Source organism: Microcaecilia unicolor, chromosome 1 (genome assembly GCF_901765095.1).
Source record: "Microcaecilia unicolor chromosome 1, aMicUni1.1, whole genome shotgun sequence".
Lineage (NCBI taxonomy): Eukaryota > Metazoa > Chordata > Amphibia > Gymnophiona > Siphonopidae > Microcaecilia > Microcaecilia unicolor.
The window spans coordinates 603,530,487-603,543,084 of NC_044031.1; the positions used below are offsets into that span (position 1 = coordinate 603,530,487).

General features: G+C 41.5%; 1 protein-coding gene across 1 annotated transcript in view; it reads right to left on the reverse strand.

Moving 5' to 3' along the window:
- The window catches only part of AGO2 (argonaute RISC catalytic component 2), a 350,472-nt gene that overhangs the window by 242,254 nt on the left and 95,620 nt on the right, over positions 1-12,598 (reverse strand). The window contains exon 4 of the mRNA XM_030219580.1: positions 973-1,157. Within this exon, the coding sequence (XP_030075440.1) occupies positions 973-1,157 (185 nt within the window). The remainder of the gene's footprint in view (positions 1-972; positions 1,158-12,598) is intronic.

Here is a 12,598-nt window from a genome sequence, read left to right on the forward strand (position 1 = left end):
TTAAAATCTTTTTTTTTTCCTGTGCTACATCAAAATAAAAAAAAAGGATAGTATGTGGGAACATGCTCGTTTTGCTTTGTGGAATGCAGTGGTATATTATAAAATGCACTTGCCTTTTTTATATTACTACTATTTCACAGAGATGGTATTGAACGATGAGGGAAGGGTTTCCTTCGTGCAGAACTGTCCAGTCCATCTAAATGTGCCAACATTGTCCAGTTCAGCACACTATAAGCCGAAAAGATCATACGTTAATTATGTTCGGTGGAAAATAAATCTGTTGGCTCAGGATGCTTGCTATGTGAATATTCAATCACTGTTTCATTATTGCTACCAAGCATTACATATTATGGGCATTTGTTTTCATTCATTTATCCAGTCCTTACATGCACATGGTTTTGCTTTTTAAATCCAAAGGTTTCCTATGATAGCATTGTACTTATTTGAATTAGTTTTTTTGTACAAGTTTTGCCTGATTTGTCTTTACTGAAATAAAAAATTTTAAAACACATCTTGTCAACAAGGGTCAGGGCTAGGTGGGGGCAGGGGGCCCCACAATAGCTAAGACCGGCCCTGTTGGGAGCCAGCAATAAAAGATACAAGAATCTTAAAATAAGAGGGTCAAAAATGGCTAACTAAATTACCAAGAAGAAAAACAAAAAGAATAGCCAATAGAGAACACACAATCAAAATGAAGAAAGATTTTCTCTCAGACAAGACAAAAGCGGCACTTATGGATCCATAGAGAAAAGTAAAGACTGAGAAAACCCTGAAAGGCACTGACTTAATGGGAGATCCCTGCATTCTCAGAGAAGCTTCTAGGATTTTCCACAGCTTTCCAGAACACTGTACATGTCAGCACCATTGGATGACATCATCAATGTATGTACTTAAACTATTCTACTTATCACAGAACAATCTTTTATGGAGTTCAAGCATTATATGTCAGGTTATATAATGTTTTGTCCTCACCTCATAGAGGGTAAATGTCTCATTACTACATCTAGGGACTGGACAGTTTCAAATGGAACACTCGGCAGTCGTCCAGAAAGGGCTTCATGTAATGCCTGCAGACTCACACAGGCTATCCACTTTATGGCCACTTTAAATATTCGGTCTTTTCCTTCTCCCGGTAACGTCACCTCCAGTTCCACCAACTGTTGAAAACAAAAACAGGATTCTTTTTTGCTTCCAGTTTAAAAGAAGGAAGAATAAGAAATAGAGAAAATGATTTTAGTTGCTTTATACAATTGACTCTTCTCAGACATGCATTTTCATACTGTCTTTTAAAGTCAAAGAATTGCAAGGGGTAAAGAGAGGGTTTTAAATGTAGAGCCTCACAAAAAATTCTACATCCTACATTTCTTGTCCTTTTTGTTTATTTAAAGTAAAATTTATAGAGCAAAATGTCATTTCTATGAATCTTTCTGGTCTTCCTCTATGCTTTTGTTTCGAGTTGTTAATCCCATCAAAGCATCCTGATGCAAGGCTCAAGGTACAAAGGCAAAAACTGAGTTAAATTTATTTTCCTTAGTAAAAATCTACAGAGACTCTGCCCTAAGGCAGAGATACAGTATACAGTAGTGGTTCTCATTTCTACCCCACAGGCTCCCCACAGGTTTTCATAACCACAAATGCAAATCATCTGTTTCAAACACCAGGGGGCTCATTTTCAAAGCACTTATACAGGTACTTACAAAGTTCCATACGTTACTATGGAACTTTGAAAGTCTAAGTGCTTTGAAAATACGCTTCCAAGTATGTTAAAATTTCTCATGACTAATTCTGGATATTATAAAAATAGACATATGGGGTATATAGCATTAAGGATTAGAACTGTAAGTAAAAACTCCTTGGGCATAAAATTCAAACCCTCTCATTTCATTTATTCTCTTTCCCTTATTTCTGTGTAAACACTCAAAACATGATGTTACAAAATGTTTAACAAATATGGATATGCAGATTCATCACAGTAGTAAATAAAAAACAATTACAAACATTAATAGGCATACTTAAGATGATTAACCAACAAAAGAACCCAGAGCCAAGCCTAATCAGGTTCATTAACATCCCACAAGAAACAGCAACCAGAATAAAAATCCAAGGATGGTGCCCAGTAACTAATGGTTCTCTCTACTAATAAGTCAACTGAAAGACATTCTGCAAAGTACATACCCTTACTAGACACCAATCATGTGAAAAGCAAATCCACAAACAGAAAAAATCAGCACTCGATCCAAGATGGCGGTCGGGAAGGACGTGAGAGCAGCAGCTCCTGACCAGCTATTGTTTCCTGCGAGTGAAAACTTCTCCATAACATTATGGGGAAGCGAAAAGGGAAACCTAATTTGCCTACCTCCACAGGCAAGGTGAATCCCTCTTCTACCCGACAGTTGACTCTAGAAGAGTCGGGTATGCTGCCTCCGGGGACTCGAGTTGACGCTTCGAGGGGCCCTCTGGAAACATTGTACCTCAGCATAGAGGGGATAACATTGAGCCCCCCTCTTACGACAACACCCCCAAGGCCGGGAGGAGATATGATGGCGCGGCGGGAGCAGTCGGTTGTGGATCCCGGAAGTGGTGCCCCAGCAACTGTTCGTGGAGACCCCGTAGCCACATCTTCGCCGGTGGAAACATCGAGTCGGGTGGGTATGGCGGTTCGACTGCCCCCGCCTGTGGGCGAAACCTCTACGAGTCTTGAGGAGATATTAGATCTTCTGTTGCCACTACGAATTCCATATGGGAAAAGATTCAGGGTTTAGATGCCTCGTTACAACAAATAGCAGCCTCTTTTGGTGGAAAAGTGGCGGAATTATCACAAGAACACAATGCTTTATCGGGAAAAGTGATGGAGCAGACTACCAGGATGGACTCCATAGAAAACGAGGTACTATCAGTTAAAACTACTGCAGTAGCTCTCATTAAGGATAATAACCTCCAAAAAAGAAAAATTGAGTACATGGAGAACCAATTGAGAAGATGCAATTTGCGTTTTTTGAATTTTCCTAAATCTCCCTTAGTTCCTGCTAAAGAAATGTTAAGAAAATATCTTGTTGAAATACTGGGGATATCCCCAGATAATTTTCCTCCATTAACTAAGGTTTTGTACATTTCAAGTACAGGAACGGGAAAGATCAGTTCAAGTAACTCAACCTGATTTAAATTTGACTCAATTTCTTGAGAGTTCATTGGAGGTTATTACTGAAAGGACAACGTTGCTGGTATCATTTGCTCTAGAGCTAGACCGAAATAACATATTTAGACTTTTTTTCCGCCACATTGGTATTCCTTTCCTGGGTTCTAAAATACAAGTTTTTCCTGATCTCTCAAGAGATACACAAAAACGAAGAAAAGACTTTTTAGCGATGAAGGGAAGGGTCCTCCAGTTGGGAGGGACCTTCATACTTAAATTTCCTTGAAAATGTTATATTTCTTTGCAATCCAATAATTATATATTTCTTGACCCGGGAAAGTTGCTTGAATTTATTGTGAGTAAAGAGTGACTTGACATTTAACCCTGGCTCGAACGCTAAATCGGCTGCGCTAACTCTAATCCCTTCCATCCCTTAGATATTTCTCTAATTGTGATATTATTAGTTCCTATTTCTTGGATCTTCTTTAATGTGGACTAAATTGAAATTATATAACATTGCTTGGGTATTATAATTATTACTTTAATATTTTTTGTTCTTGTAAGTTCTATGATTTATGTATTTGCATAAATGTAAACTTAAAATTCATAAATAAAAAAAGAAAAAAAAAAAAAAAAGAAAAAAAATCAGCACTCCGATAGGTAAAAGATGAGATATTTTAACATAATGACAACTGAACTATCCCTTGCCATGAACAGGCAAGTTAGAAGAATTGTTTAGTTGCAATAGCTGGCACAAGGAGCTATGAGACAAATAAATAACGACTGCATTAATTTAAATAGGTTTGCTGCCCTAGAAAGTCCATATGTAGTCCAACTACCACCAAAAATGTTCGGCCAGAGCCATCTGATCCTGAAGCACCAAAAATGTTGGAAGTGCTAAATTTACCTTAATCACTGTAGATGGAAAGAACTTTTTAAAAAATTAAACCTTCAGTTATAGCAAGTGCTATTACAGTCTGTAATCATTTACAAATAATGAAACACACTCTGGAAGTTCTGAACAATGAAATAAATCTTTGGTGATGGGGTCTTTGCCTAACAAATTACTTAATTATAAATCCCAATAAGAGAAGATTCTTATGCTGGGGGTAACATTACAGCAGTTGTATACTTCAGGATACTCTTTTAGTCTCTTCATCACCCTGAATCAAATAAAGATCAAGTACTTGAGGGGTATAGCTGATACCACCATTTTGTGTATCAGACAACCTAAACTGGACATATACTGCAAAGCCCTAAGGATCTCTGACAACAGGCCTGCCAACCTCCCTATGTGTAAAGGATTCTGGACTTGCACTGCTGCAGCCTAAGTTTGGTGGACTAAAGGTATAGAGACATCATAACTTGTTTTGCTATTGTGTTTACTGAGCTGATGCTTAAGACCAGCTACTACCTGTGCACAGCTACCAATTAACACAAAATATTGCATTCCTGAATTGTTTAATATTACATCAAAGCTACAGTAACTTGGATATTCACATAGGGAGTAGTACCTGCCTGATTGGTTCTGGCAGCTTACAAGCTTCAATGCAACCAAACACAAAGACTGTTTACAAAGTTGGTGCAAATAGCACTGATACTGAAACTCACTAATTACTTGGCTCTCGTTCATTCTTTTGCCATCTTTTAAGCATTTTGCTTTGCATGACAATTTGCATTGCTACATTGGCATCCAGCCTTCTGACCAGCATATTATTTATTTATTTTTAAAATGTCTATTCTGTCTAAGATCTAAGCAGAGTACAAAAATTACATATTTAAAACCCCCAGAAAATATGACAAAGAAAACATGTAATACAAATGCCTGTCAATATAGTGTTGTATCATCATCTCAAATTCCTGGCGGTCGTATCACTCCTCAGAAGAACACTAACAAAGAAGGGAGTTTTCAAAGGCTTCTTACTGTTCCACAAAGCCACACAGTCTCAATGTTCCTGGTAGTGCATTCCACAAACGTGGGCCAGCTACTAAGAAAGCTGTTGTGCAAGTTTCTGCATATTTGGTCCTGCATCATAAACCATGAAACTAATAACACTCCTAGTAACCACATCTATGACTTAATCAATAACCTTGTTTCCCCTACCAGCACCACCTCTAACAGTAATAATTCCTGATTTTTTCCTATCAGCATGAGCTCTGTTTTGAGTATGTTCACGGCAGAGGCATAGCCAGACCTCGATTTTTTTTTTGGGGGGGGGCACATTTTGCCCCACCTCCCCAGCCACTCTCCACCCCCGATGCAACCCCACATACACGGCCTGCCTGCCCTGCATTCCTGCCCTGGTGCTCATGCTTGGTTTTAGTGAAATTGAGAGGGAAGCAGGGCAGGCAGAGCAGTGGTGCATATTGCCACAGGAAAGCTTTCTACTGGTGGGGCTTGGGGGACACCCCCTGCCAGCCAAACAGGCAAATTTTGGGGGCCTAAACCCAAATGACTATGCCACTGGTTCAAGGCCAATCTATTCCCTTCTATCCATGAACCTACTTCTTTCATATAAAATGTCAGCTTAAGGATCACATGATGCTGAGCTAGCAAGCGGGTGTCACCAAGCTGCGCTCCCAAACCCCTCGTTTACCATCTAACCCCTACATCGCTTCAGTGAACTAGTTGTTCTCTTTTTACTTACTGTGCTGCTAGCTGGAGTCTTTTGGATCCGGTGAGACGTGGTTTCCATCAGGATTGCTTGACAAATGTCCAAACCTCAGAGGAAGGAAGGAGCGCAAGGCCACATAGGAGACAACAAAATGGCGGACGGAGATTCCGCAAGCCCAACGTCGGTAGGTTCCGTGTGGGCAGCTGAAATTGTGGCAGAAGTTTCAGCGTTGTTGGAATCTTCTCTGGACATTAAACTTCAAAAAACAAAATCGCAAATTAGAGGCGATGGATGGCAAGCTGGGAAACCTATGCTCTGACCTTTCAGTTTATCAGCAGCGGCTCTTAAACAAGGAGGATAGACTTCAAAATCAAGATAAAAAACAACATGAAATGCAGAAGAAGATTGAACAACTGGAGGCTAAACTGGAAGACTGGAGAACTGGTCACACTGGAGTAATCTCTGACTGGTCGGGCTCCCAGAGGCCATTAAGGATTCTGTCCTTCGGGTCTTCTTGAAAGGTTGGCTTCCCAAGGCCTCGCAATTGTAATCTGAAGCGGGTCCTATGCGCATTGAGTGGGCTCACTGCCTGGGACCGGTTAGACCTAAGGACTTGCGCCCTAGAATTGTTATCTTCAAACTGCTCAAATTTGAGCATAAACAAGGGATTCTGCGAGCCCTAAGAATGGTTGGACCTTTACAATATGAAAATCATCAAATTCTCTGTTTCCAAGACTTTTCAGCTGCCATCTCCATGCAACGAAAGGCATTTAATGAAACAGGACAGCTGTTTTAGCTGCTTTATTCAAAGAAGATACAATCTGCATTGCTTTATCCAACCCGTTTGCGAATCCGACATTTCTTCAGATCAGCCCAGGAGGCCTTAAAAAATTTGCTAAGAAACTGGAGCCCTCATCAATGCCACCATGAACTACTCTTCTTGGCCTTTGGTACGGGCTAAGTGTTGCAAATGGTAGTTGGTGTACCGCTGTATCCTAGAGTGGATTCTTTTGACCCTTTTTTTCTGATGAGATACATTTGGACTACCCTTTTTGGGACATCTGGGTAGCAACATTTTTTTTGGTCCTCCTGGTTTCGTTGATTTACAATATCTGCATTGACCTCTATTCTCAGTTCTATCCTAGTACTACTGTAAGGTTGTAATGGAGAAACTGATGACTGATGCAGCTTCTTAAGTTTTTTTTTTTTTTGCGGAGCCTCTATGTTGGCTAATTTTCTTTCATTAGGGATTCTACCAATCATTTAGCAAATAGGACATTTTAAACCTTTTTGAAGACTGCTATGCATGTTTATAGACACTCCAGCAGGTGGCTACCTTTTCTATCACTGAGGCGGGTGGGAGGATTTCTGTGATCCGGTCCTGGAAGAGGGCATTCTCTTTGTTAGAGAGGGTAGGGATGTCGGGAGGGGGTACAGAGGGGGGGAAATTTGGTATGATTGAGAGTTGGTCTATATGTTCTTTGTTGTGGTTTTTCTCTAGAGACTGTGCTATGCATTCTCAGTTGCCTGGGAATTACTGAGGATTTTCTGGAAGCCAGTTCTTCATTTTGATCTGGGGGGCACTCATGGACTGGGGGGTGTTCCTCTACCATCACTGCATTATGTAAATCTTTGCTATTGTGAAGGTAGCCCTCTGGCACCCTGGGATCACTTAGATTTGTCTCCTGGAATTTGGAGGGGACTCTCCTCATCGATTAAAAGAACTAAGGTGTTGCAGGTATTAAAACACCAACACGCTGATATTGCATTTCTGCAGGAAACGCATGCAAAATTTCAGAGAGGATGGGTTGGAAGTTTGGTGGAGGCTCCAGCAATACAGCAGCGCAAGGCAGGGGCGATGATCCTGTTTCGCAAGGGTTTGAATATCCAGGTGAAGACTACTGTCCGGGGGCCTGAGGGGCGATACATTTTAGCTTCAGTTGAGTTGAATGGGCGTCCCTTGGTGCTCTGCAATATATATATGCACCCAATATGTTTGACAGGAAATTCTTTCAGAGTTTAATTGCTCTTTTGACTCCATACCAGGACGGGAATGTTATCCTGGCCGGAGACTTTTATTATATGATCCCCATTTGGACGTCCACCTCTGTTCCCCAGGGTTCCTTCAGATACTCTGGGGGTCTGCCTCTTCTGTGTAATGCCTTAGACCTAACTGACGTATGGCGAGTTCTGCACCCTACACTTAGGGATTATACACATCTCCTGTGCTCATTCATTACAATCTCGTATAGATTATTTTTTTTAGCTTCTAGCAACCTTTTCTCCCAAATCCTAACAGCGGAGCTAGGCCCTATGGAGTGTCCGACCAAGCTTTAATTTGGTTTCAGCTTGATATAAGTCAAAGAACCCTTCAATGTTACAATTGGAGATATCCCTTAGATCTCTATGGAGATCAGAAGTTTCAAGATTTTTTGTTAAAGCACTGGGACACCTTTGCATTTCACAATGGACAACATATTCACCAACCTACTCTCCATAGGTAAATGGCGAAAGCTGTAATGAGAGAGGAAATTATCTCATATTAGGGATAAAGAAATACTTAGACTGGAACAATTTGATCTGACACTACAGAATTCAATATGGGGCGAACACCATTGACACCCAGAAAACAGCGCTAACTTCCCAGAGATAACTGAATGAACTTTTACATCAGAGGGCAATCAGGTTGTGTTATAAATATCAGTTATTTCGATATAGTAACAAGGCTGGACAACTGCTTGCCTGATTTGTCAGAGGTAAAAGGGGCCATCCCATATTCTTCAGTTAAAAGACCAGGGGGAGGGATGATCCAATTAGACTCTGCTATCACGGATTGCTTTTGGAGGTTCTATGTGGGGATACTATTCCCCCATTCTGCACTTGCATACTGCGCCCTTTTAGTAACGATGTAAACCAGCGCCACACAGTTCCACTCATACCACACTCATGCAGCTTATATAACACCACATTTAAAAGCATATTAACTTTGAGTTGGCATCTTTGGTAGTAAGCATGTCAACTGGAGCAGGTAAGGAAAGACATTCCAGCCACTGTCATGGGACCAGGGATATTCCTGAACTTGGAATGTGAGCCACGAACAATTGGTAGCAGTAGTGATAATCTATTAAAGAATCTTTTGTTGTATTTGTTTTAATCTAAGGCTTAAACTATTAGGATAGGCGTTGTAATAGAACTGTTTATAGGAATTTCACTTCATGTTTTACTACTGCTTATGCTGCTGTGCTAAATAAACCATTAATTTTGTAGAACCTGAGGGGTAGTCTTAGGAAACAGATCTGATCATTACCCTAGATAGATATAGATATTATATATGCTCCCCGTTACCCCCACATACTCGTGTTAGCCATTCCAGGAATGGAAAAGGTGTTAGAATACTTGGGCATTCCAGCCTCTCTTCCATGCCTTCTAGCATAATCCCAGTTTTGTGCTGACGTTATTTTTCCAGTAATAACATAACTTGCAGGGCTCATCACATATTGTGTTATTTCATTTATATACTAATGGTCTGTTTTACATATATTTGCAGGTTTTGCATCTCACTTATACGGAAACTTAAAATACTATAAATATGGTAATATAATTTGGAATATGGAGAAATTATGTCTTACCGGATCATTTTTTTTTCTTCAGTCAGTGACACAATTCTACACAAATGGGTGTTATCCCTTCCTGCTAGTAGGTGGGGGTAGAGAAAAACTGAATTCACAGATACAGGCTGACGTGCTCCCCTGAACTACCTGGTATGCATCTGCCCAAGCAGCAGAAAGTCTCTTTGTAATGCACCCATGCCCCATCAGCCACTGCAACTGCAATAATAATCAGCCGAGCAAAACACCAACTACCTGGTAGGCATCTGCCCAAGCAGCAGAAAGTCTCTTTGTAATGCACCCATGCCCCATCAACCACTGCAACTGCAATAATAATCAGCCGCGCAAAACACCAAAGAGTGGCTTCCAATTAAAGCAAGTATCATAAATTATGCACATTTGTATACCAGATAATTTATGGTTTGTCACCATCATACATGCAAAAACCTTATTGAGTTGTCGACAAGAAACAATAATAATTCTTCCAGAGATCCCCTTGTTTTACATTACCCACAATGGTAAAATTAGTCCTTACCTGATATTTTTCTTTCCATTAGTCCCAACAGATCAATCCAGAGACTTGTGGGTTATGTCCCTCTACCAGCAGGTGGAGATAGACAGAACTTCAGAGGTTTACTATATATGGTCAAGTGCAGCCACCTTAACTTCAGTACTGTTGATACCAAAGAAGTGGAAGAGGAAATCTAACAGTAAGTCCTCTCCTGCCTGCATTAAGCCCATGTAAGCTCCTCAACTGCTCCTGCGGAAGGGTAACAACAGAAGGTTTCCTTTATGTTTTGATTTGTTTTGCTTTTTTTTTTTTTTTCCCTTTTTTAGCCAAAAATCAAATGAAGGAATCAGATGAAACTGAGGCAACTAGAAGAAAACACTCAACGCAGAATAACAAAGGGTGGACCTCTGGATTGATCTGTTGGGACTAATGGAAAGAACATTATCAGGTAACGACTAATTTTACCTTCTAGTGTCCCACAGAGCAATCCAGAGACTTGTAGGATGTACCAAAGCAGTCCTCAAGCGAGGCGGGGTACTACAACCTCAGCAGACTGGAGCGATGCTCCACAGGCCGCAGCTACATGCGCTGCCATGTCAAGCCTGGAATACCTAGCGCTGCCACACCAAGCCTGCAAAGCCTAGCAAGGGAAGAACAGCAGATCAAATGGACAATCTGCAAAAGCCATCCACGGCAGGACAGAGGACCAAGTGCCGAACTGCAAAGGGGAGACACAGAAACCAAAGGGGACTCAGAAAAGGAAGTCAACTGCGATCTGGAAGAAAGCGCTGCCACCCGCAACGGAAGAGACTGTCCCATATAGAGGTCAAAGAAATTGCCTCTCTCAACCAACGCCTGCCAAAGTTCTCGAAAGATCCCCTTTCTTGTGACCAGCCAGAGGACAGCATGAGGCTATGCAGGTCAGGAATGTGATGATACCACCGCAGCGTGGGTGTTTCATAAGGAGGAGTCACCTTCCTATAACCTAAGGCTCTCTGAATATGTCTGCTTCTGATCCTGCCACCGCTGCATCTGCTAACCTTAAAATGGCAAGCACTAGAAGACCGCTTCAGTCTTTAGCAGTGCATGAGGCTATGTAGGAAGTCACTTCTGCTCAATGGCTCATCCCAGACATTGCCCCACTATGCAGAGGCGTAGCTAGGTGGGGTACAAGGGGAGCGGCTGCTGCTTCCCTAAATAGATTTTGAATAAAATGATACCTATGAAGTGATGAAGGTATAGTTTAACGTTTGGGGAGATAGAATACCCGATAGGGGTGGTTGTGGGTTGGACAGAGAGGACTGAATATGTAACAGGGAAGATGATGTGGCTTTAGGCTCATTTGCTTTGTTTGGAAGGAGGTATGGAATAATGAATGGAGGGGGGTTGGATGATGGGGAATACATAGGAGTAACTTGTAATAGTTATTAGGTGAATAATGATGAGCAAGATAGGTCATGGATAAGGGGAGTAGGGGCGTCATAAGTGACCTGATTCCTTAGGGAATGGAAGGGACAAGAAGGGGGGAACTGGGAGGGGGAGGGGGAGTTTGGGCTAAAACGGGGGCTGGGTGGAAGGGGGTTGATTCATTCTGTGTCATGCAATCGATGGCTGAAGCCTGTTAGAGACTGGTATTCACAAGAGGGAGGCTGGAGGCTGGGCTGGTTTCTCTCAAATGAAAAAGATGATTTGGGGATAGATTGGCTGGATACCGGAGGGTAACAGATTAAGGTAGCATCTTGGAATGTAGGAGGTATTCATTGCCCCATCAAGCGCTCCAAGATTTTGCGGCATCTTAAACGCATTGGAGTAGACATAGTGATGCTACAAGAAACGCACTTGTCAGATGTTGAACACACTAAATTGGCTAGGTGGTGGGTTGCAGACTGTGTTGCAACTGCGGCCTTGGGGCGCAAAGGTGGGGTGGCAATACTTTTTAGAAAAGGGATAGCAATCCAGGTGCACAAAATGATACAAGACCCGGAAGGTAGGTTTGTTTTCTGCATTGTTACTCTGAATCGACAAAAACTAATTTTGGGTAGCATTTATGCTCCTAACATAATAGATTTAAAATTCTATAAGAAACTGCTTAAGCAGCTCATGCAGCTAGAAACACTGCCCATGATACTAGGAGGAGATTTTAATATGGCCTGGGATCCTATATTAGATAGATCACATCCCCCAACTGATCTACGACGGATAAGCACTAGGGGCTTGCCTGATTTCTGCACAACGCTTGAGCTAATCGATGTCTGGAGGACATTGCATCCACTAGATAAGGAATATACACATCAATCTAGAGCACACGGCACCTCGGCTAGAATTGATTACTTGCTTGCTTCCCGCACATTATTAACAGACATTACAGAGGCACATATAGATCCCTGCGTTATATCGGATCATTCGGTGACACGAATGGGCTGGAGTGGGGGAGAGGAGGAAGAGAAATTAAAAAGCTGGACGTTTCCAGCATACTTGTTAAGAGACGCACGATTTGGGGAATACTTACAAGCTAAATGGACCGAGTATAAACATTTCAATGAGGGGTCGGTTGTGAGTATCACTAATTTCTGGGAAGCCGCAAAAGCAGTTTTAAGAGGTGAAATAATAAGTTATGTAACCCAATATAAACGCGCAAGAGATAGAGAAATTGTGCGGCTTGAAAAGTGACTGGGTAACTTGAATAGACAATACGGTTCAACCCCATGTACTAGGATCAGACAAGAGGTGA